At 44.7% G+C, this 25,827-nt stretch overlaps 1 protein-coding gene across 3 annotated transcripts; it reads right to left on the bottom strand.

Moving 5' to 3' along the window:
- Positions 1-289: 289 nt before the first annotated feature.
- Lrrc41 (leucine rich repeat containing 41) lies at positions 290-25,788 on the bottom strand. Of its 3 annotated transcripts, none has more exons than XM_028889391.2 (10): positions 25,301-25,788; positions 20,953-21,039; positions 19,896-19,966; positions 7,564-8,698; positions 3,859-4,119; positions 2,271-2,435; positions 2,081-2,179; positions 1,016-1,138; positions 700-775; positions 290-603 (listed from the first exon to the last, which is right to left on the bottom strand). In XM_028889391.2, exons 1-10 carry the CDS (start codon positions 25,497-25,499, stop codon positions 384-386), a joined length of 2,436 nt encoding a protein of 811 aa, XP_028745224.1. In that variant the 5' UTR covers positions 25,500-25,788; the 3' UTR covers positions 290-383. The 3 variants fall into 3 exon arrangements, with proteins under 3 accessions (XP_028745224.1, XP_028745239.1, XP_037058736.1); XM_028889406.2 differs by lacking the exon at positions 25,301-25,788 and adding an exon at positions 24,554-24,710; XM_037202841.1 differs by lacking the exon at positions 25,301-25,788 and adding an exon at positions 23,530-24,518.
- Positions 25,789-25,827: the final 39 nt, after the last annotated feature.

Raw genomic sequence — 25,827 nt, 5'->3', positions numbered from 1 at the left:
TGGTGGGCATTCCTATGCTTCTCTAAAGGCTTGAGGAAGGAGGCAGGTAACCCTAGGGCAGGGGTAGGAGGCTTTCCTCAGTGAAGATAATGATCTATAATTCCTGGCCTGGGGTTCCCAGGGTACTGAGTAAGTGGCTTTAGCCTCTGAACTTAGCTGTGGGAATGCCTTTGCTGGACCTCATCAGGGCCTCCAAGACCTCAGTACAAGGGAAGATGGGGGGGGCGGGGGGAGACCCAAAAAACAAAACCAAACAAACAAAAAACCAGACAAAGTGGCAGAAGGAGAATGACAGAATCAGTGGTTGGGGATTCTGGGCAGCCCATGCCTCAGCCCCTGCAAGCTGATGGTACTGAGGGTGGGCCTGTGAGGTATGGGCCCCATCACATGGTGCTGACATAATCTGCAAAGGCCTGGGATGAGTCCCATGAGTCGCTAACCACATGGCAGGTAGCCCGGAGCCGCCGGATTGCTTCTCTTGCTGTGACTGCATCCTGGTCCAGCCAGTTCTGGAAGAGGCGTAGGTGACCAAAGGCTCCACGGCCCCAGCGCTCCAGTCGCTTGGCAAACTCCAGAAGCCCATCTGGCTTGATGCAGTTGGAACTGGCAGGGATGAGGTGGATTAGATATCCAGGAAGCAATTAGGCTTTTGTCTATATCCCTTTCTCCCATCCCTTCTCTCCCCAATCCTTGGCATACCTGATATCCAGCTGACAGAGAGAAGAGGAAGAATCCTCTGAGAAAACATCTGCTAGGGCCAACAGGCCAGCGTTCCCTGGAGAGAAGGAGGAGGACACTCATTACCTCCATCCACGAGGAGGGGAACAAGGGTATCTATCCTATCCCAGCTCCATCTTGGGAAAACCCTAGTCCTAGCAGTTCTGAAGACCTAGTACTCAAATACTTATATTGCTACCACAGCCTTCTCAGTGCAGTAGTCAATACCTTTACCCCAAAAGTTTATAGTCAAAGGCCTGGTTCCTTCCTCCCTCCCTCTCCAGGGTCTGGTTCCCACCCAGGCGGTTCCCTGGTAGTCGAAGGCCCTTCAGTGTCGAGTTGCCCTTCATAGCAGCAACCATCTCAGGAAGAAACTGGGTTGGGCGTTTCTCAAACAGACGGCAGAAGGAGAAGGTAATCTCTGTCAAGCGAAAAAAGAATATTGGGATGAGAAGTAGGGCTGGGGCTGTCCCTCCTGCCCCAAGTGCTCCTACAAGGTGTGTGAACATTTTATACAGACCTGAAAAAGAAGAAGAATCTGTAAAGCCCCAAGAAGTGTTGGAACTCAATTCAAATAAGATACTGAGCCTAAATGTTTGCTGGGAGAAGCATCTCTGCGTGGGCAATTTTTTTATCCACTTCCTCCTCTCTAGCCACTGATCCCTTTGCAGGGGTGGAGATTAGTTAAAGAAGTGATACCTGAAGGTAACGTGCCACAGTAGCACATTTCTCCCCACTATTTTTCTGTTTGGTTTTTTTTTTTTTTTTTTTGGTTTTTCGAGACAGGGTTTCTCTGTGTAGCTTTGCGCCTTTCCTGGAACTCACTTGGTAGCCCAGGCTGGCCTCAAACTCACAGAGATCCACCTGGCTCTGCCTCCCGAGTGCTGGGATTAAAGGCGTGCGCCACTACCGCCCGGCTCTGTTTGGTTTTTTGAGATAGAGTTCTCTGTGTAATTGCTTTGGCTGTCCTGGAACTCTCTTGTAGACCGGGCTGGCCTCAAACTCACCTTGAACTCAGACATCCTGCCTCTGCTGGGATTAAAGGCGTGTACCACCACTTCCCTACCCTCTCTCCACTATCTCATTTTGTTTTTTAAAAATTGAACCCACCCAGGGTGCTATCACCATTTCTGCCAGCCCTTACAAGACAAAGCAAAGTGAGGTACTAATAAAAATGGGGTAAATGCCCATGTTTGGAGAGGAACTGAGTTTGGGACATTAGAAGGAAGGTTACACAGGTTCTATGTACTTACAGTCAAGGACGATATTAAGACTAGGGGAAGAAGAGGGGTTTGCACACTGAGAAAGTAGCAGAGCTACAGTGAGGACACGGGAATGCTCAGGTTCTGGATTAGGAGCTTACCTTGAAGGGTCAGATTCTGTAGCAAAAAGAGCACCTCACTCTGACAGTCTGCAAGATTCATATCATGGAAACTCAGCCTCTTCAGAGATAGGTTGTATTCTGGATAGGAGGCAGAAGCCATGAGCAGTGAGGCTTAGTTTTCCCAGGGAACAATGGTAGGTCCTTACCTACTCTCCTTTACCATTCCTACCTTTGAGTGTTTGCAACACAAGCCCAAAATCCTGGGGAGAGGCAAAGGTGGCACTGTCCAGTGACAGCTGCTGTAGAGAACCTGAGGCCTTCAGAACAGAGCAGAGCAGTGGGGCTGGCTGAGCTCCCCGTGGAAATCCCATCTCCAATTGCTCTAGGCAGTTTTCTGTATATGACAGGAAAAGGAAATTCCAATTAGTCTGTACTTCACTTAAAAATGCATATGTAGGGTGGCGATGGTGCACGCCTTTTATTTTATTTTATTTTATTTTATTGTTTGTTTGTTTTTTTTCGAGACAGGGTTTCTCTCTGTAGCTTTGCGCCTTTCCTGGAACTCACTTGGTAGCCCAGGCTGGCCTCGAACTCACGGAGATCCGCCTGCCTCTGCCTCCCAAGTGCTGGGATTAAAGGCGTGCACCACCACCGCCCAGCTGGTGCACGCCTTTTAATTCAGGACAACCAGGGCTACACAGAGAAACTCTGTCTCACAAAAACAAGATATATATTTTGTATGTATACCACTACTGGGAGGTCAAGAAAAAACCTGCAGGTGTTTATTCTACCATGTGGGTTCCAGGGGTCACACTGGGCTTTCGGGTGTGATGGCAAGTGCTTTTCTATGCTGAGCCATCTCACTGGCCCTCTGCTTCTATACAGAGTAGACTCATTAGGAAGGTGGTTTGTTTTTATCCTGCTGTGTGTCAGGCTTTATGCCGAGTTCTAGAAATGGACCATTAAATATAAAATCTTGTCTTTGCACTCAAGCAAATAAAAGTATGCAGGGGTAGATGGTGTGGGTGGTAAGTGTGAAAACCTGAGTTTGGATCCCTAGAACCTATGTAAATGGCAGGTCTGTGATGGCCCACACCCCAAATGCCAGCACTGGACAAGTGGAGACTGCTGTCCTGGAACTCGCTCTGTAGACCAAGCTGGCTTTGAACTCACAGGGATCTATCTGCCTCCACCTCCCCAGTGCTGGGATTAAAGGCGTGTGCCACCACCACCTGCCTTTTTAACTTTTATTTATTTTTTTGGTTGTTCCCTGATTTCTACAATCACACACTTTTTTGGTTGCTCCCTGATTTCTACAATCAAACACACACACACACACACACACACACACACACACACACACACACACACACACAGCTGTCCCGATTTCCACAGTGAAACATGCATGAAAACATACACGTACAACAAAATTCTTAAGAGGTGGAGAAAGGATAGAGGAAGACACCCAATGTCAACCTGTTGCCTCCACATACATGTACACATGCACACACACACAGATAGCAAATGCATAGTGCTGCAAGAGGAGACATAATTGGAAACAGAAACATAAAGCAGGGCCACTGAATCTACTTTAAAAATTATCTGTTTAGATCCCCTTTCTGGAGACAGCTATCTTGGTCATGTTCACAGCAGTCCTGAGATCTGTCTCAACAGGTTATTTTAAAGAATGGCAGCTTGTAAAGGACAAACATGACAATAACAGCAGGAATGAGTAGAATAATCTACAGTTGAAGTTCCCTACCTCTCCCCAGCCAAACACAACTGTACATATCACTGGAGATGTGTATGTGCTTTACCTGGTATTTCCTCATCCCCAATTATGTGGCTCGGGGGCCCAGCATTCTCCGGTACAGCAGGGTTGTCCCTCTGGCTGGGGTGATCAACACGAATAGACAGGACCCGCAGCAGGGGAAGGGCTCGCACAATGGCGCGAGTCAACTCCAGGATGGGCAGTGGTGAGAACAGGTCACTGAGATGCAGGGCACGGAGGCGGCATCCAGCCTGGCCTGACAGGGCCCGCAGGCTGTCCAGCAGGCGGAAGATATTAGAGCCCAGGCCTATGGCAAAAAAGATTAAGTTACTTACAGATGTGGGAAATATTCAGTGAAAGGCTCTATATTTCTCTTGATTACTACTAAGTCTTGAGCTTTGGATCATGTTATCAGATTTTTAGTTTTGAGATAAGGCTTCAGACTTTACACTTCCTGCCTCTTTCTTCAAGGCTGGGGTCATGGCTGTGCAACACCACACCTGGCTGTGATCGTATATGTTTGAAATTTGTATCAATTACTCATCCATTCTCTCCTTTTCCTCAGGTAACTAGCAAATTGCTATCTGTTGTAGGGGCTTTGTACTCTAGCTTCGTCAGGGTAAATCCCAAAATAAGATAGGATGTGGTTATGCTAGTAATTGTAGACCCAGAAAGCTACACAGGTATCTACATATAGATTCTAAGTAGTTTCCTAAAGATGCATGGCCTTGAAGGAAATTTTAGGTAAGTGGGTACTATCTAGGAGATATTAACTCATGAGTGGAAGTGTCTCAGGACATAGCTCTCGAGTCATGTACTGGGGCCAGCAGTTAGGAAGTCTTGAAAACTAAACTGTAGAGAGCTTGATCTTATAGGTCATGGAGTGTACTTGTAAACTGAGAAGTAATGCTGATTCATCCCAGTATATTGTAGGTGGGAAGAATGGCAGAAAAAAATTTATAGACTGGATGAATATTAGGTCAGTGGTAGAGCATGTGCCTAATGTGTTTGAGTACTTGAGTTTGATATAATAGGAAAGAAACAAAAGAACCATTTCCCACAGAATTAATACAAAGAATCTAAAAAGGTAACTCCTAGGAACCAAGTACTATTCCTTGAATTGTGTAAGCTAATGTTCATTTATTCACCCAACTAATCCCCACCTACCCACCGAAGACAGCTCTGTGTAGCCCTGGCTGTCCTGGAACTCAGAGATTCCACTTGCCTCTGCCTCCCAAGTGATAGTGTTAAAGGCATGCACTACCACCGCTCAGCTCATCCAACTATCAACATTTTTTTCCTCCCCTAGACACAAGGAGCACAGTGTTCTTGTCCATGTAGCTGATAAAAATGTTATAAGAATCAAGGATACAAGAGTACAATTGATATGTGAAAAGATGTATACTGAAAAATCTGACTTCCCAATTCAGATTTTTTTTTGTTCTTGCTTTTCAAGACAGGGTTTTTCTGTGTAGCCCTGGCTGTCCTCCAACTCAGAGATCTGCCTCCCCAATGTTGGGGATTAAAGGCATGCACCACCACTATCTGGCTCCCAATTCAGTTTTAAAGACTATAAAGGAAATAGGGAGAAGAAAATATGGGAAAACAAAACAAAAAACGACAGTCAAGAGTTCTCCGAAGACTGAGCAACAGGCTCCAAACTGGAATACATGGTGTATAAAGCATGAAGGGTCAAGCACGAGTGCACATCAACAGTTCTGTCAAATCAGGAGGCATGGTGGCCCATGTCTGTAATCCTATGTGGGAGACCGAGACAGGATTGTGAGTGTGAGGGCAGCCTAGGTTATGTAGGAAGGCCAGGTGTGTGTGTGTCATGTTTTTCCAAACTAAATATGTTGACAATGCTGGACTTAAACTCCAGATCTTCCTGCCTCCACTTTCTGAGTACCACCATGCTTAGCCTGTAAAAGGCTTTGAATAAACAAAAGGATCAAACTACATGTTTAAAAGAATATATGTGTGGTGCAACCAATGGGTTGTATGAAGGACTGCTGAAATTAAGTCAATAGAGGAGTAGTAATAACCTGAATTAAGGGCACAGATATAAATGGATTTGGAAGATGTAAAAGAAGGGCTTAGAGACTAAATATTGGAAGAGACAGAATCTTGGTTTCTTTGGGCAACTGAATCAAGTTGTGATGCCTTTGAGAGGAAGGGGATCAGTATAGTGATAGTGTATCCAAGTTGGAAATGAGTTGGAAGGGTGACTTCTAGTAGTAAGCTAAATAAACAGATCTAGTTATTCAGGGAAAAGATAAGGCTAATGTCTTCAGCCAAGGGAAGTGGGGAGGGTCTTAGCATCAGTGGCCATCGAAGCTACAGGCATAGATATAATTGTCTAGAAAAGGTGATAAAGTAGGAGAATTCTGAGAAACTGATGATTAGGAGGAGAAACTGATTGAGGTAATGGAAGTATGTCAGAAAAATAAGGTTTTTGTTTTTGTCTTTCCTTTTTTTAAACAGGGTTTGTCTATGTAGCCCTGGTTATCCTGGAATTCACTATATAGACCACAAACTGGCCTCAAATTCACAGATCTATCTACCTCAGCCTCCCAAGTATTGGGATTAAATGTGTCCACCGCCACACTCGGCTTAGGAAGAAATAGTGAATGTAATTATGAGGACTGGAAAAGTACATATGAAATGTAGTAAGGAGGACCTCAATGACCTACACTCTCCTCTGTGCACAGGTGAAGGCATAAGTGAGCCTGAGTGGAGCAGTAAAGATGACTATATCTTTTTTTCTAGAGCTGAGGATCGAACCCAGGGCTAAATCCCCAACCCTAAGAAGACTATATCTTGAGAAGAGAGGGAAATGGAATGTTGGTGGAGACCCGATTTTCATGTTTGGGTAGTAAGAGAAGCAGTAGAAAGAAGGCAAGTAGTATAGTGATTTTAGAAGACTGGAATTTAAACTCAACTTAATCTGGGCTTGAATACTGGCTCTACAGTGTGCTAAGCAGAGTTATCCTGGGCAAGTCAATTGCTATCTTAAGTTGATGTTAAAAAATTAATATTTCGAGAATATTTAATGTCAGACATAGCCCAAGTATATGAAAATTAAAGCATTTGAGAAAAAAGTCATCCTAGAAAAGGAAGTATAGATTTAGAGTATGGGGAATTAGTTAGCTTCAGATAAGGCTGTATCTCATTGATGTGAAGAAGAAAAAGATTAACTCAGAAGTAGGCTAGTTGAAGGAGTTCATGTATGACATTATTTTCTTGGTGTGGTCATTTACTAAATAAAGAATTTGAAACAGGCAGATTAGAATGGGAGTTGATGTTGCAGATATAATGAAGGGTATTAGGAGGCTGATGGCCATGAATGGTACATCTGTATGTTTTCTATAATAGTGCTTACAACTCAGGTAGTTTCAGCCAGATTGTACATTTTGTTGACAGTGTATGATCAAGTGGATAAGGACAGAAGACCATCTTGTAGGTTTGCTGTTCTGGTTTTTGCCCTCTTTTAAAACTTGGGTAGTTGCTTTGATATGACTGGTGTGATACAAATCCAGAGCCCTGGCTAGGTCTGGATTGCCCCCTATATCTAGCTGATGTCTCAGCCCCTCTAGAAGCCTTTCTCTAACATTAACAGTGTGCCAATGTTTTTTGTGTTTACCTCTTGCCTCTGTGAACATATCCACCTCCCTGATCATACTCCCCACCCTGGATTAGGCACAGTGCTACTGAGAGATCCAAGCCCAGACTGGTTCCTTCAGGTGCTCACCATTGTAGGAAAGTGTAAGGCTCTCCAGTGATACCCAGGAGCTCAGCAGGTGGCACAGTGTCAGAGCCGCCTCTGTGGAGAGTGGAACTGTGAACAGCTCCAAGGTGGAAATGCTGCGGAATCGCTGGGATGCCTCCAGTGCTGGGAGCCCCAAACAGCTGGGATCTGATCCATCCAGAGCTCCACAAGCTACTTCCCCAATCTCCATCTCTTCACCATCCTCTTTCTCACCAGCCACAATAAAAACAAAGTCATACAGGTCTTCAGACTCTGCACCAGACCCCTGACGGGTGCGGGCACCCTTCTTCCCTGCAGCTCGTTTGAAACGCTTTAAGGGCTTAGGCTGAGAGGCTGAGCTAGCTGGAGCCCGTTTGGATGATGTGGAAGAGGAGGCAGAGGAGGTGGCAGCTGGAGCAGAGGATGGCTGCTTAGTGCCAGAAGCCTCATAAGAAGTGGCTGGAGGGTACAACTCCCTCTTAGAGTCTGTCCCGCCGATTGCCAGGCTTTCTTGTGTGCTGCGGCGTGTTACACGAGTGGTAGGTACAGCCCTGGGCATCTGCTTGACTTCACTCTTCCGTCGGGTGGCCATTAGTGCTGCAGCACATCGCTCTGCTGCATCCCGCCGAGGCCGGCGTGAGCCTAGCAATAAGGACCCTTCATCTCGGGATGGGGCCCGGCCTCGGGAGGCTTCACCACAGAGGCGGCAAGGCAAGCTACCAGGGCCTGGCTGCCAAAAGCCAGCACTCATGGTGAGGATAAGGATGAAAAGGGCTGACTCAGGCACAGGCCAGGAGTACAGCGACACTTGGCTGACAGCTCCATGATGAATGAGCTGATGCAACAGCTGTCGGAGTGACTGCTGAGCAGCCACATCAGAGAAGAGCAGGTGGCGGAACTTGAGGGTATGCAGAGAACTTGCCAGGGTCTCTAGAACCCTGCGGTTTGGCTCAGCAACAAGCTCAGTTGCTCCCTGCAGCATATTGCAGATGGTGAGCTGTCGAACATGACGGGAGCTGTGCAGGAGAGGTGAGAAACGTTGATCACAAAGTCGCTTATCAGAAGACACATCAATGGTTCCACGTAGAACATGGGAAAAGAAGGCTTCCATAAACTTGGCTCGCCAACAAGTCACACTCTAAAAGCAAAGAAAACACCGACATTTGTCAAATGCCCTTTTGGTTTCTTTCTAGTAACAAGTACTTTCTGAGTACTCACTGAGCTAGGCATCAAAGTAAATTACACAAATCAAATAAGCAAGAGACACAAACAGATGAAGGAACATATTTTAGTTCTTTTTTTTTTTTTTTTTAAAGATTTATTATTTATTATGTATACAGAAGAGGGCGCCAGATCTCATTACAGATGGTTGTGAGCCACCATTTGGTTGCTGGGAATTGAACTCAGGACCTCTGGAAGAGCAGTCAGTGCTCTTAACCTCTGAGCCATCTCTCCAGCCCCATATTTTAGTTCTTTCTGTAGGCAAATGTATAGTGCTCCTTGTCTGACAAATAATTTTTATGTATGCCTGTATATACAGGTATTGAGAGGCCAGAGGTTGTAGTTCAGCATCATTCCTCAGGTGCTGTCTACCTTTCTTTGGTAAGATGCTCTTGGGTTGAGGCTTGCCAAGTAGGTTAGGATGCCAGGCCATCAAGCTCAAGAGCTCTGTTTCCTCCCCAGCACTGGGATTAAAAGTATGCACCAATGGAAATGGTGTGGTGGTGAATGCCTTTAATCCCAGCACTTGTGAGGCAGAAGCAGGTCTGGTCTACATAAACTATAGGACAGCCAAGACTATGTAGAGAAACAATGTTCAGGAAAAAAAAAAAAATGTGTGTGTGGGTGGTGGTGGTGGTGTGGCTATAGGGATGGCTCAGCAGTTGGGAGCATTTAGCTGCTCTTGGCAGAAGACTCAGGTTCAGTTCCCAGTACCTGCATGATGGCTCACAGCCAACTGTAACTCCTGTTTCAGGGAATCCAATGTCCCTGGCTCATGTGGTTACATACGCTCAAGTAAAACTTTGTTCTTTGTTTGTTTAAAGCACCACTATACCTAGCTCTTGTGTATTCATGCACATTGAGGCCAAATGACTTGATGTTTGAGGAAGATGCTCTTAGTGTTTGTTGTGTCAGGCTAGGGGTCCTGTGAGCTAGTAAGTCTACCAGTTTGGGGGTATGCACTGGGATTACAAATAACTATGTTGTCTGGCTTTTATACGGGTTCTGGGGATCCAAATAGGTCATCAGCATATTACTCACTGAGTCAGCCCCCTTTTAAGGGGGTCCTGGGGATCAGACTTATGCTTGCAAGGCACTTTACTGATTGAGCTATTCCCCAAGCCTAACAGTTTTTTGTTTTTGTTTTTAGTTTCATGCATATTAAATGATTTCTGAAACATGCTTTAGGACATTTCTATCTAGTGTGTACACATCTGGGCATGAATGAAGAGCGTACTGGATCCTCTGGAGTTGGAGCTGCAGGAGCCTTTTTTAGGAGGTCATGTTGGGCCAATGGACCCAGTTGAAATCACAATCTTGTGAGTGCTGGGGATCAAACCCAGGGACCTGCATAGGGCAATCAATTGCTATATTACTGACCTTCCCTAGCTAAAATAAAAACCTAACCTGGCCAGGCGGTGGTGGCGCACGCCTTTAATCCCAGCACTCGAGAGGCAGAGGCAGGCGGATCTCTGTGAGTTCCAGGAAAGGCACAAAGCTACACAGAGAAACCCTGTCTCGGAAAACCAAAAAAAAAAAAAAAAAAAAAAAAGCAAAAACCTAAACCTGGAGAGAGAAGTACATAAATTATCACTGGTTACGTACATGTTCATGTGTGTGTGTGTGTGTGTGTGTGTGTGTGTGTTCTTGTGTGTTCGTGTGTGTGTTTGTGTGTGTGTGTGTGTGTGTGTGTGTGTTCTTGTGGCTGCCAAAAGTTGATACTGGATGCCTTTGATGCTTTCCTTCAGTTTGTTAAGGTAGGGTCTCACTTGAACCCAGAGTTGATTTGACCAATTTAGCAAGCATAGTTTGGGGAACCTGCTTCTAGGTTGGAATTATAGTAAAGTGCCATGCCCACTCAGCATTTACATGGGCACTGGGGAATCCAACTCCATTCCTGAACACTTGTGCATCAAGGACTTCTACCTGCTAAGCTATCTCCTTTTTCTATAGTGTCTTACAACTAAGTAATACTCCTTTAAATTCTTGAACATTTGATTCTAGAGCTTCATCTCAACTTACTGTTTTAGCATACCAGCTTTGTTCAGACCGGTATCATCTCATGCCTAACCACTTAATTAACTTTTTGATGGTTCATTTTCCAAATTACTTTGCAGGATGATAAATCAATGTTTTCCTACTACACAGAAATTAAAAGTTTTCCAGGCTGACAGCAGAGCTCTCCTACTCTCTTCTACAAGAGTTCTGCTAACCTGAAGCTTTCTTCACATGAATATTTTTCCCTGGCTAAATCCATCTCCCTAACCCAAGCCTTTCTTCCTTTCTTTTTTTGGTTTATTTCGAGACAGGGTTTCTCTGTGTAGTTTTGGTGCCTGTCCTGGGTCTCGATCTGTAGATCAGGCTGGCCTCAAACTCACAGAGATCCGCCTAGCTCTGCCTCCCATGTGCTGGGATTAAAGGTGTGTGCCATCACCACCCAGCCACCCAAGCCTTTCTTACACATGTCCTTTGAGACATCTGTTAGGAATGTTCTCCACTGGTAACTCAGTTTCACAAAGAACTTGCTATCATCCCCTGAAGCTGTTGCTTGTTAGAGATACACCAACTATCAAGCCTTGAGATGATGGCATGCCCCATGGTATTTAATTTCTGCCTGTGTCAAAAAGATCAGACATTTCTGGGTACAGGAATCACTTCCTAGGTTTATTTTCTCCAAGGTAGGTTATTCGATGGGAGTGGGAATTCATCAGACTATTTTGATATATTAAAAACTGAAGGGAACAGATTTTCACTATTTGGTGCACATCAGAATTTCCTATAGAGTTGTTTTCTTCCATCACTATCCCACAATGCATGTCAGACAGCTTCCCAGAATTGGTGAATCTACATGTGACATCTGAAACAAGGTCCAACATCTTTATTTTATTTTATTTTTTGTTTTTTTGAGACAGAGTTTCTCTGTGTAGCTTTGGAGCCTTTCTTAGAACTCACTCTGCAGCCCAGGCTGGCCTCGAACTCAGAGATCCACCTGCCTCTGCGCCCCGCCCTCACCCCCCCAAGTGCTGGGATTAAAGGTGTGCCCAGCTTCAAACATATTTATTTTTAAAACTGTTCCCCTAAGTGATTCTAATGTTTACCAGAGATTAGGAAGGGCTGCCGCACTCTGAAAGACACTAAGCCTCAGAGTTTACTGTTTGTTTTCTTTTCTTTTATGGTTAGAAGTTTTAGAGTTGTGGGGAGGGGGAAGTCCATGTGCTATATGTGTGTGTGTAGGTCAGAGGACAACTTCAGTGGCACTTTCAACTCTATGTAGGTTCTGGAGCTCTAAGTCAGTTGCCAGGGGTGTCAGGCAAGTAACTTTACTCTGAAGAATCCTACAAGCCCTGGAAAGTTTGTTTTATACACAGGGTCTCGTGACCTTGTATTGCTCCTACTGCCTCTTGTGAGTGTTGGAACTACAGGTATGTGCCACCACACCCAGCTCAAGGCCCTACTATCCTTTCCTAAGGTGTATTAATTGGTCTGCTGGCATCAGTGCAGGCTCCAATTCTCATTTGCACACTTGATCTCTCTCCTCTAAGGTGTAGAGAATCTATCACCTGCTTTATGGTGAAGACTGTTACATGAATCAAATAAGATGAAGCAAGTGTTACTGCCACACCAGCTGATTATTAATCAGAATGGGCAATACAGCAAAACACTTCCCTTTGATCCTCACCTACCCATCTCAATCTTCCCTACCAGAGCAACACCCTCAATTCCAATCAGGAGGTATCCAGCCCCTAGTATCCTCAAGCAAGTCTGGTCTTGTCCTAGTTTCTGCCTTCAGTGGTAATATTTAAGAGTGATTTCATGCTTGAGTCAACCTACATGTCTTGTTCACCTGCATAAGGACACTGGGGAAGCAGGAAAACTTAGCTGGGAACCAAACCTCTCTTCCTCTACCTTAGAATACTAAGCACTGAACGCCCAAGGCCTTGTGCATGTTAGACAACACATTTCTAACTTTTATGTGTATGGGTACTTTGTTTGTGTGTATATCTGTACACCTCACACTGGCCTGGTTCTGAAGAGTCAGGAAGAGCCACCATATGGATGCTAGAAACTGAACTTGGGTCCTCTGGGGGAAAAAAAAAGTCAACAAGTGCCCTTAGACAACACTTTTAAGACTGACCATTCTTCTACCCTCTGCTTAGTTTTGAGTGATAGCAAAGGATATTCTTGAGTCCTTCAGAGTCTCACTAGCTCTTTCCTTACATATTGTTGGCCCACATTCAGCTTTTTGTTTTTAGGACAAGGTCTTGCTATGTAGCTCAAGCTTATCTCAATTCTGCTGGGATTATAGGCATGTACCAAGATAGTTTAATATGCATAGTCCTGAAAATAGTGAAGCTGGGCATGGTGGCATAATTTAATCCCAGCACTAGGGAGACAGAGACAGGCAAATCTCTTGAGTTTCAGGCTAGACAGAACTATATATAATGAGACCTTGTCTCAAAGTAAGAAGTTGCAAGCAACTTCAGTAAGTTTTCAACTTTACAGGTAAGTTATAAGACTATGAAAAATCTATACAAGATTGTGATCTTAAGTTATTGTGGCTGTTTCTGTATGAGGAACATGTAGGTGAGATAACTAAAAGCTGAACTTTCAGACCTGCTAATGAAAGCGTAACACCTCAAATGTGATAATTGCATGAACGCATGAGACAACTAATACAAACAAGTACTCCAGAGCCAAGTTGCTTCAAGCTAGGTCTATCATTTACTAATTATAACCTTTGAGAAGACCTCATTCTACCAATTTATAACAATTTTACCAAGAGTCATTGTGAAGGTTAAATATATAAACTTATAATGGTTATCTCAATGACTTCTCACGAATTCTTACACAAGTAGAAGTTATTTTATTCCACTGCTACCTTTTAGATTACATGCAAGAAAATCAATGTTGAAAAAATACCTGAGAAATCTAGTCCAAGTAACTCCTTTTGTGGACTACAGCACAATACAAACTGAATTAAACACCCTCTTGCATGGGCGTAGTGGAAATGATGCATTACTAATTAAGATGGCTTTTTCCCACCTTGGCCTGTCTTCATGAACTGGCAGCTAGGCACCAATAGAGGTGGAAATAGGTGTACAAATGAGGGAAGGCTAAATACGTCTTTGTTAGCATCAAGATGCTCACAGATTTTGTCCATTTTACTTCTGCGTGCAACTTTTTTGTTTTGCTGTTGTTAAGAAAGGGTCTGTAGGGCCAGGCAGTCGTGGCGCACACCTTTAGTCCAGCAGTCAGGAGGCAGAGGCAGGCATGTCTCTGAATTCAAGGCCAGCCTGGACTATAGAGCGAGATCCAGGACAGGCACCAGAACTACACAGAGAAACCTTGTGTGTGGGGGGGGGTGGGGGTGGGGTGGGGTGGGGTGATGGGTTTGTAGTCAGGCATGGTGCATGCCTTTATATAATCCCAGCACTCAGGAGGCAGAGGCAGGTGGATCTCTGAGTTCAAGGCCAGCCTGGTTTACAAACTGGTTCCAGGACAGCCAGGGCTACCTGGACAGAGAAACCTTGTCATCAGAGAGAGAGAGAGAGAGAGAGGGCTTGTAGTTTGTTACCAGGGCTGGCCTCAAGACTACTAGTTGTAAATGACTTTGAATTCCTTATCTCCCTACTTCCGCCTCTTTGTAGGTATTACTAGTAATGCTTTTATTGCCATCCCCAGTTTTCTCCTCTCTACATGTTTTGTAACGTGTATGGGTGTTTTGTCTGCATTTATGTTTCTTTGCACAGTGCCTGAGGAAGTAAAAGGATATCAGATCCCTGGGACTAGAGTTACAGCTTTTAAGATACCATGTGCATGCTGGGGGATGAACGTGGATCTTCTGGAAGAAAGGCCAGGATTCTCAACCACTGAGGCATCTCTGCACCCTCAAAAGCCCCATTTTAATTTGGCTTTCTGACTGTCTTCACTCTCACAATGATTTTTTGCTCAATAAGCAAAGCACACCCGATACTGTCATGAACACATTTAGCACACCAGGAACTACCATAGGCTGGTCCTGTTGATATATTTGTATTTTGGACAATCTCATAAGGGCTTTATTCATTCATAGCATGAATTCCTTGATGTCAGTCTGGACACATACCATGTTCCCCAGCTTTCTTTGTATAAAGGTAAAGGATCCTATCTCTAGGGGTTCAGGACGATCTAGTTTTGTTAGAAGTTATACAAAATATGTTAAATGTTGGACTATTCCAAATCCTTGAAAGAGGAAAAAAGGCAGTTTTTCTGATGGCCAACTCTGGAGTATGTGTATAATGTTACATATTTGTTTTTATGACATTGAGACAATTTTGAGCATTATACCATACATTTAAATGTTCTTATTTTATTCTTTCAAGATGTAGCTTTGCACCACCACACCTAACAACATATTTTTAGGATGATTTTGTTTGAAGATACAGATGTAACAGTTCCTCTATTACTGACTATTTTCCTGTTCTAGAGATGGAACCCTGGACTCTGCACATGCTAAGATAGTGCTCTACCACTAAGCCAAACCTTTAGTCTTATGAATATTTAAATTGTTTCTAGTATTTTTGATATTAAAACTTGAAATAAATCTTCATGATTATGTCAACTTCTACATGCTATGAATTCCAAGAAGCAGAATTACAAACAAACCACCACCAGAGGCCAGACCGAGTAGCTCTTTAATACCAGCAGTCAGGGGACAAAGGCCCATGGAGCTCTGTGAGTTTGAGATCAGTCTGGCCTTCACAAAGAGACCTTGTCCCACAGTAAAACAGTGCTTCATGATTTTATGTCTATGAAGGATCCATGCTAATCTGTATTACTCCAATTTTAGTATACTTGTTGCTGAAGTAAGTATAAGAAGTAGAATTTCTAGTTAAAGAATTTGAACATTTCAAAGGCTCTTGACTTACATAACTAGATTGCCCACTAAAGAGTTTTAACAGGGCCAAGTGTATTGGTACAAGCCTCCCAGCACTTGGGAGGCAGAAACAGGATGATCTCTGTGAGCTTGGTAGAGCCAGCCTGGTCCACTTAGCAAGTTCTTAGCCATCCAGGGATATACAGAAGACCCTGCCTCAGTAAATAAATAAATGCCTGATGGTGGCCCATGCCTTTAATCCTAGCACTCAGGAGGCAGAGGCAGGTGAATCTATGTGAGTTTGAGGCCAGCCTTGAATACAAAGCGAGTTCTACGACAGCCAGGACTGTTACACAGAGAAACCCTGTCTCAAAATAAGGCTCATCCCTGCCCAGAGTGGTAGCCAAAGGATTTGTGGTCTATTTCCACACACAGGTATCTTTCTAAGATGCATTCAGAATCTTCAGGATCAGATGAATAAGTGGATGAATGAAGAAAGATGTTGTGATAGTTTTTTTTTTAAAACCAATAAAACATTAAAGCATAAGTTCCAGGCATCTCTGGTTGATCCTAAGAATGACATTTGTAATAAAGGGGGGGTGTTTACAAACATGAGGTATAATTTTACTTTCCCACATATTATGTTTTTTACTAAACTGAAGTTTTTCTTCTTTTTTTTTCCTTCTTTTTCAAGACAAAATTTCTTTGTGTAGCCTTGGCTGTCTCAGAACTTGCTCGGCAGACCAGGCTGGCCTCAGACTCAGAGATCCATCTGCCTCTGCCTCCTGAGTGCTGGGATTAAAGGCGTGTTCCACCACCACCCAGCTCACTGAAGTTTTTTGAAGTCACAGTCTCACATAGGGAAGGTTGGCCTTGAAACGTGTTATGTAGTTAAGGATAATTTTGAACTCCTGATCTTCCTGCCTCCATAGTCCTAATGCTGGAATTACAGTTATATGTTCTACCATGCATGGCTTTATAAAGTGCTGATTACTGAACCCAGAACTTTGAATATGCCAGGCAAGTATTCTAGCAGCTAAACTATATTCCCATTCCCTACTGGTACTTTTTGTATTGCTGTAATGTGTCCAACTCTTTGCTCATTTTATTTTATTAGAATATTCCTAATTTTCTTATTCTCTGTATCTTAAATTTTTTTAAAAAATATTTTTATTTAATAAATAATTTAATTTTACATATCAGCCAAGATTCCCCTTCCTCCCTCCTCCCACCCCCCAATTCACTCCCCATTCCCACCTCCTCCAAGGCAAGGTCTCCCCTGGGGAGTCAGTCCAGCCTGATAGATTCAGTTGGGGCAGGTCCAGTCCCCTCCTCCCTTCACCAAGGCTAAGCAAAGTGTCTCAGCATAGGCCCTGTTTGTGTGTCTGCCCATCCATGGAGGCCAGAAGAGGGCATCAGATCCTCTGGAGCTTCAGTTACAGGTAAGCAACCAGACATGAGAGCTGGAAACAGAACTTGGGTCTGCTGAAGAGGAGCAAGTGCTCTCAACTGCTGAACCATCTCTCCAGCTCCTTATCTTTTTGTTTTGCAAATACTGTTTCAAATGTTACCTTCCAGTTGATCATTCAAAATTCATTTATGGAGGCTGGAAATATAATAATTAAAAACAAAAATCTTGGGGCTGGAGAGATGGTTCAGTGGGTAAGAGCACTGGCTGTTCTTCTAGAGGACCAGGGTTCAATTCCCTGGTCCTCTCACATTCATGGCATCTCACAACTATCTGCAGCTCTAGTTCCAGGAGATCCAAGGCTCTCTTCTGACTTCTAAACAGGTACAGCACACACATACGTGTGCACACACACACACAGATAAAAATAAATCTTAAAAAACAACTTTAAAACATTTATGGGGGCTGGAGAGAAGGCTCAGAGGTTAAGAGCACTGGCTGTTCTTCCAGAGGTCCTGAGTTCAATTCCCAGCAACCATAATGGCGGCTCACAACCATCTATAATGAGATCTGGTGCTCTCTTCTGCCGTGTAGGCATACATGAAGACAGAACACTGTATACATAATAAATAAATCTTAAAAAACAACAACAACAACAAAACCCATGTTTATGGTGTTGCCATTTTATGTGATTAAGCAAATCTCTCTCCCTGTCTAAATTATAGTCTTACACTTGCTAGGCAAATAGTCACTGACCTAACTGCCCAGGCCCTTATTTCCTCTTTTGGTTTTACCTGTTTAATAAATGGCATTCTATTATGAGACTACATACTAAGCTACATACTTGTTTTTAGTTGTTTTGTCCTTTGGCTTTTTAAATTTTCATCTTTAATTTACATATATTATCTAAACATAATGTAAAGGAAACATGCTCTAACTTTTCTAGATGGCTAAACAGTTGATTCTTCATTCCCTACTACTTTGTTTTCAAAATATCTATTGCATCACACAGCTCTCTATATACAACAGTACTAGTTTTAAGTACTCTTTTTCATGAACAGTGTCCTTTGGATCTAGCATAGTGCCTAGAACAAAGCAGGAGTCAATAAGTGGCTTTTTTGTTGGTGGTGGGTTTTTTTTGTTTGTTTTTGTTGTTTTTTGGTAGTGCTAGAGATTAAAATTGGTGTCTTATTCATGCTAGGCAAACATTCTTACTACTGAGCTATACATCCAAATCCTCACCAGATATTTTTAAATTATAGGTAAGATGAAGGCTATTTTTGTGCTAAAGCAGGAATCAGAAAAAGACATCTGGAATAGGTATGTACCAAATCAGAACTTCTGCCTAAGTAACTTAGATCACCCAGCCTATGCCTATCTCTGAAATGATTTGAGCCAATAAAAGTAAACAGTAATAAATCTCTAGAAACTTGAGATGTTGAATAAAGAAGGTTTTTTTTTTTTTTTTTTTTTTTTTTTAAAAGATTTATTTATTTATTATGTATGTATACAGCATATGTGACTGCAGGCCAGAAGAGGGCACCGGATCTCATTACAGATGGTTGTGAGCCACCATGTGGTTGCTGGGAATTGAACTCAGAACCTCTGGAAGAGCAGTCAGTGCTCTTAACCTCTGAGCCATCTCTCCAGCCCCCGAATAAAGAAAGTTTTTATCCCTTGCTGGTCAGCCATACTGCAAATGAAATACTGAGAGAAAGTATGTCTCTCTATTTCTGTTTAAGAGCTCCAGTGACTTCTATCTGAATTAGTGAAAAGGATTTTGGGCAAAAGGAGTCTTACTAGAAAGAAACTCTGTTCAACTCCTCTCACACGATTCTGAGTTCCCCATATGCCTTAACATCCTTATACCAAGTTGTTATCCAGATATTTGAATACTTAGTAACAGGATGTTTATTAATTCTGAAATTAGCTTGCTTTATCACTAATAATCTTAAAGTTTCACCTTTAGATTAGCAAAAACATATTCTCTTTTAAATTCAAGTCTTATTAATTTGTAGCTCATGTTTCTTAAGTTGTCTCTTTTTCATAAATAACATCTCAGATTTCAAAGGTGACTCAAATAATGTGGCTTTAAATTTTTTTTCTCCATATCCCAGGGAAAGAGAACCTGACTACTGCAGAACCAGGCAGGACTATGCTCTCCCTTGTTCTATACACTCACAATGAGGAGCTTCAACCATTGTTGACTAGCCCTTAATCCTTTTTATTTTTATTTTATGTGTATGGGTGTTTTGCCTACATGTATATCTATGCATCATGTGCATGCCTGGTGCTCAATGAGGCCAGAAGAGGGTGTTGGATCTCCTGGAATTGGAGTTACAGACAGCTGTGAGGTGCCTGGTAGGTGATGGGAATTGAACTTGGGTGTTCTGCAAAAATGGCCAATGCTCTTTTCTGTTGGGCTATCTCTCCAGACCCCCGCCCCCACTTAGTACTTTTTATACAGCTTCTCCTAAGCCAGATGAATGTACCAAGGCCTTGAAAACTGAATTTCTGTACTTAGCAAAGATGAGTTGGTCCCTTCTGTTATTTTAATTTTTAATTTTTTTTTTGTTGTTGTTGCTAGTTTTGACCTCTGCACCAACTCTGTCAAATATTCAAGGAATCTTGGGTCTGCATTCCATTGTAATCACACTCTTTCCTGTGAACCCTGTAATCATGGTAAACAAGTCAATGCTAAGTGTCAAATGAGCCAAAACCTTGTGACAAATCACCTGCTCTTAACTCCCAGATCCAATCTCTGTATTCCAATAGTTCCCAGTTTGTGTATGTTATACTTGCTTTTTACTATTCAAGATTAGCTACAGTTCTTCTGGTACCTTAACTTACCTCCAAACTGGAAGGCCTTGTTTTCATCAGCTCATCCCAGAGTCGGCGCCAGATAGCCTGAGTGGAGAGACCTATAGGAAGAAACATCATAGTTGGCTGCCCGCTGCCCACCATGAACGAAGTACATTAGTCTTTCATATTGTTCTCTGGCTTCAGAGGAGCAACACAGCTAGCTGAATAGTTAAGAGCACTGACTCTAAGGACAGATCATCTAGATTTGAATATTAATAAACTACTCTAAAGCTATATGATCATGGGCAAACTAAATTGTTTTTCTCATCTGTAAAATGTAATTAATATCTATTTCATAGGTTAAAAAAGGATTAAGTGAATAGATGAATTTCTCTGGGTAAAGTACCCAGGACTGCTTGGCCCATCAAGGTTACATAAATATTAGAAGTTAATGGATCCAATGAGGAACAGCAGTTTGATAAAATAGAAAAACTAATGTTCGAAAGTTCTAATTATAGCTTGTTTGTGTCTCAAGAGTAACAGGGATGGTACACATGTTTCAGGACACTATAGAAAATAAAAAAATAGATGTGAAGGTACTTTTTTAAAAGTTTTTTTTTTTTAATGTGGTATGTGTTTTGCCTGCAAGTATATTGTATACCACATGTCTGATAGCCACAGAGACCAGAAGAGGATGTTGGATCCCTGGAACTGGAGTTATAGAAATAGTTGTGAACTGCCATGTGGGTGTTAGGACCCACACCCAGGTTCTCTCCAAGAGCAGCAAGTGCTCTTACATCACTGAGCCACCTCTAGCCATATGAAAGTGCTTTGTTGACTTTGGTTCTTTGAGACAAGGTCTCACTATGTAGCCCTGGCTGGCCTAGAACTCATTCTGTAGACCAGGCTGGTCTCAAACTCACAGAGATCCACCTGCCTCTGCCTCCCTGAGTGCTGGGATTAAAGGTGCACGCAACCACACCCGGCTAAGGTGCTTTTTTGAAAAGCATGTTCTAATTGGGTATCAGGTGTAAAAGTTACCTGAAGAACATCATGGTGCCTTGTTCACAACCACTGACTGAGAAAGAATAAGAAAGACACTTACCTTTTTTGAGGGCAGTTTCCTCAATCCTCTCCAAGTAATATATATTGAGCAGAGGTAAGATGCTTTGAAGTATTGGGCCTGGGAGGGCTACAAAAACCAAAACACAAAGTTTACTATCTTAAGGCAGCTGGAAATTCAGGGGAAAGGATGAGTTCAACAAACTGACTTGCTGAGTGAAGCAGCACTGGGCCCTGAGTATACTCTGAGCTGGTCCCTTCCTGTGAAAACTAAAGATAACTTTTGTTCTCTAAATTCATCATACCTTAAAAACAAAAACCAGTTTTTCCCTGTATTCCGGAAGTGGAGGCAGGAGGATCAGAAATTCAAGGCTAGCCCTGACTATGAAAGTTTCCCTATGATAGTCTTTTGAGTTGCCTTTACTTATTCTTCCCCCTTGGCCTCATTACAAAAAGCAGTGCTAATCTTAAAAAAAAAAAAAAAGAAAGAAAGAAAGAAAAAGGAAAGGAAAGGTTAAATAATTTTTCCAATACATAATTAACTGTATGAGTCAGGATTTGTCCAACTCTAGATATAAAGTCCTTTAGTTTACTATACTCCCTCTTAGAACTAGCAAAGTTAAGAAGAACTGATATTTGTTTAGTTTGAGTCAAAATCTTATTCCAGCATTTGGGAGGCTGAGGCAGGAGGGTTACTGCAAGTTCAAGCTAACCTGAGCTATACATAATGAGTACCAAGCCAGCCAGGCACCACATAGCAAAACCCGGACTCAATAAAACAAAACAGGGGTATGTGTATTGAAGGAGTTGTGTGAAGAGGAAATAGCTAGAAATGACTACCTCATGACATTAAAGATCACGCTTATAATTTGTTTAACACAATACCTGTCTATTTCCTCTTCAGGAATCAGTGAATATTGGCTATTATGTTTATTCTATGAACAGCATCTCTATTCTATTAAGCTTAAGATCTTGAAGTATACCAAAGCTTCCATTCCTTGATCTATTTTTAAAAAATACTGCTTTTTAAATTATGTGTATATGTATGTGTCTATATGGAGGTATGTGCAAGTGAGTGCAGGTGCCTGCAGAGGCCAGAAGGTGCTGGATCCATTGGAGTTGGAGTTACAGGCAGTTTTAATCTGACGTGGGTGCTAGGAACTCAACTCCTGTGTAGAAGGAGTACTCTATCACCACCCCCTTTTTTTGAGACAGGGTTTTTCTCTGTAACAGTCCTGGCTGTCTTGGAACTCACTGTGTAGACCAGGCTGGCCTTGAGCTCACATAGATCCACCTGCCTCTGCCTTCCGAGTGCTGGGATTAAAGATGTGCACCACTACTGCCTGGCCAGCGAGTGCAGTGCCTCTTCCCCGCCCTCCCATTTTAAAGACAGGGTCTCATTCCTGGCTGGCCTGTAACTTGAGACAATCTTTCTGTCAGTCTCCTGAATACTGGGATTACAGGTGTGAGCCAGCACACACAGTTCTTCCTCAGTTTATTTTTTTCTTTACTTGAGGAATAACTGAATTTTGAGATCCAAGAATGTAGTGTACTTTTGTATCTATTAGGTATTCAGTGATATTCACTGTACCTGTTGAATGAGAGCGTTATTTGCCTGTGCTATTATTATACTGTCATCTGAACAGCTTTCCCTGACCTCTGTCTCTATATTCTCTCTGAGTCTTGCTCTTCCTGATGATATTACTCTGCTCAAACCTTTCAAAAGCTCTCTATTGAAGCTATCCATTCAAGATAAAGTTCAAAAACTGGTTTTTGTTTTTAAGGTATAATGAGTTTAGAGAACAAGAGTTATTTTTAGTTTTATAGGAATGTACTAGCTCAGAGTATACTCAGGGCCCAAGATAAAGCAGCACACCTTATTCTACTGAACTTTTCTCACTGTACTCTTGAGAGATGTGATGTGCCACAGCAGGTATTTGAGGTCAGAGGACAATCTGCAGGAGCTCTAAGTTGTCAGGCTTGAATTATCTCGCTGGCTCGTTGTTTTTAAGTTTTTGTTTTTCATTCACTCTTTACTTCCCCATCTCAGCAATGCTAGCCCCCCACCTTCAAGAAACCTTTCCCGACTGTTTTCTAGCTCACCCTGCAACTTCCCTCCAAATGGCACTGCTTGGCAGGCCTCTTCCTTGGCCCCTCTGAAAGTTCTCCCTGGAGCCAAGCTCTTACTGGGTGGCTGTTTACCCAATCTAGCCCACTAGAGGCTCTCCTGTCTCCTCTCCACCAGGAATAATGAAGTAATGATGAAGACACAGGAAAGACATTCCTCCAGAGCTTCCCCCTTTCCGTTCCATTCTGCTCCCCTCTGTTTAGTTATCCTCTCTCACACCCAATTCTCATCTCTTCTATCTACAAACTCTACTGTTCCTTTCTCTACTTTTTGTTTGTTTTGGTTTTCCTGACCGTTTCTCTATATAGCTTTGGCTGTCCTGGAACTCGCTCTGTAGACCAGGCTGGCCTCGAATTCATAGAGATCCGAGATCCGCCTGGCTTTGCCTCCCGAGTGCTGGGATTAAAGGTGTGGACCACCCCCACCTAGCTCTAGTCTTAATTCTTCTTCGATTCCTTCTAGTTTATACCTTTTTCCTTTTTAAATGCTTACTCTCTGCAAGCTGGAGCCTCCATATCTCTTATCTCCTCTTCTAGCCAAGATGAGTATCTCAGAATGTCCAGGCTGATGCAGGCTTCCACATTTCCAGGACTTCTCTGAGCCTCTGCTCAGCCCCACTGAGGCCTTTCTCCCATTCACCATGGGGTCAGCCTGACCTTTTTCTTCTCAGCTTGGCACAGGGCCTCCACAATCTCCTACACTCCCACAGGGCCTGGGGACTTCTTACCCCTTTCTTCTCCCCACCCCCCACCTACAGGAAGGCCCTTGGGCCTGCTCCGCAGTGGTAGCCTACTCAAAGCACGAAAGACCTACCTGACCACTTTGTAAGGCCTTAGAAAGTACTCTGGCGCCTCAACCCTTCAAACCAGCCTCCTTATGGTTTATCAAAACCTCGCCCTCAATTCTGAAGTGACCAGGGCCTACCTTCTGGCAAAGATGTCACCACCACCCTGGGGCCTCCTGGTATAACATCCACCGTACATTCCAAGGCCAGGAGTTACCTCTTTCCTCCCCCACCTTCTTGCCTGACCTGTGATTTCAACCAACTTCAGCCTGACCTACTCCACCCCACCACTCTGTCAGGCCCATGGCCTCCCTCTCTTGAAGGCAGGCCTGCCTCAGAGGGCCCTAACTTTCCCTTTAACTCTCTGCTATCACTTTTTCACACTGTGGACCCTTTCTCCTTCTAAGTTGCCAGGCCGCTGGCCCGCGGTCTACGCCTACAGCAGGGCCTTCTCGAGGCCATCTGGTCGGGGCGCTGCAGGCCGCTGGCCTTAGCTGTTGAGTCTGGACCACCTCGACAGGTCCAGCCCTTGGGTACGGGCCGCTCTCGGGCCCGGAGCCTCGCTTCCCTCCCCTTCGGTCCACGGCCTCTTCCCGGGACGCGTCCTATCCCATTCGGGCTCGTCTGCGGGGATGCCCTGGCCCCTGGCCCGCCTGAGGCCTCCCGGGCCCTTCCCGCCGCCGCCCGGTCGGTCGATCCTCTTGCTGATCCTCTCCCGGCCCCTGCACTCACTTTCCACCCTTCTTCACCGCCCGGCCATCCAGGGGCCTCCGGGCTCGCTGCTCTGCAGGCGGATCGGCGCTCGGTTAGCAGTGAGGTCTAGGGCGTCGGTGCGCTCCCTTCAGCTCTTGGGCCGTCAAACAGGCCACGGCGCCCCCAGCCCTGCGGCCTCTCTCCCCCAACCCCATCCCCTGGCTCTCCACTCGGCCGGCTCACCCCGCCCATCCATCCGCGGGGCTTGGGGAGTCTTGCTACCCGTGGGGCAGCCCGCCGACAGCCGAGGCCCTGGGCCGTCAGTTTAGGTGGCTCCGGGCCTGGCCTCCTGGCCTCAGGCCGGGCCTGCCAATTTCGGCCACTGCCCCGAGGCGGCCGGGCCATCCCTGCCCGTCGGTGCGACATCCGAGACTCCTCGGTCCAGTTCGGCCCAGCCCAGTGTCAGTTCGGGGCCCGCGGCTCCGGCCTGCCAGTCCAGCCCCTGTCGCTAGGGCCCTGCCAGCTCTGCCCCACACCGGGCCTTCTGGCCTCGCCCCCCGCGCCCCCCGCGGCAAGACGCGGTTCGGGTCCACTCGCTCATCTGGTCTCCGTCTGCACTCTGTCCAGCCCTGTCAGTCAGGGAATTCATGCCCCGACCCAAGAATCGGACTTCCAGTGCCCCGGGCTGGGCCTTGCCCCGGGCCTCTCGGCCTCGCCCCCCGCGCCCCCTAGCCGCTGGGCCGCCCCCGCTCGCTGCTGGAGGTAGCCCCTCACTCCGCGACTTACCCCACACCCCGCTCTCCAGAACCCCCATATGGGCGCTCACTGCCCGCCCGCACAGCTCGAACAGGGCGGGGGGAGCGCTGGGGCCCGAGGCCGAGCTCTTCGCTGGCGCCGCCTCCCGGGACGTGGCCTCCATGGTCGTTGCCGCCGCTACCTCACAGAACCAGCAACTCCGGGCGCGCCAGGCCTCGGGCGCCGCCATCTTGGGGAGGTGCGCGAGCCCGAGGATGGCACACGCGGACCGCCATCTTGAAGAGGTCAGGCTCTTAGGACCGCTCCATAAGAGATATGGGTAAGAACGGTATCTACACTAAGAGAAGGTCAAATAAGTTAGCGAATATTTCAAGTGTCGTAGGAAATACTATTTGGTAAAACACTGCACGTCAATACATGTGGGCCGGGAGTAACCAAAAGGATGTTTTTTAGTAAATCCTTCGCAGGCTTATCTACCAGCTCCCCCTAGCTCCTGCCGTTAGCGAGTAGTACAGGCCAATCTGTGCATGTGTTCCAGACTACGATGGGTATGCCGC

Source organism: Peromyscus leucopus, chromosome 2, assembly GCF_004664715.2.
Source record: "Peromyscus leucopus breed LL Stock chromosome 2, UCI_PerLeu_2.1, whole genome shotgun sequence".
NCBI lineage: Eukaryota > Metazoa > Chordata > Mammalia > Rodentia > Cricetidae > Peromyscus > Peromyscus leucopus.
This window is presented reverse-complemented; position numbering and strand designations above follow the sequence as displayed.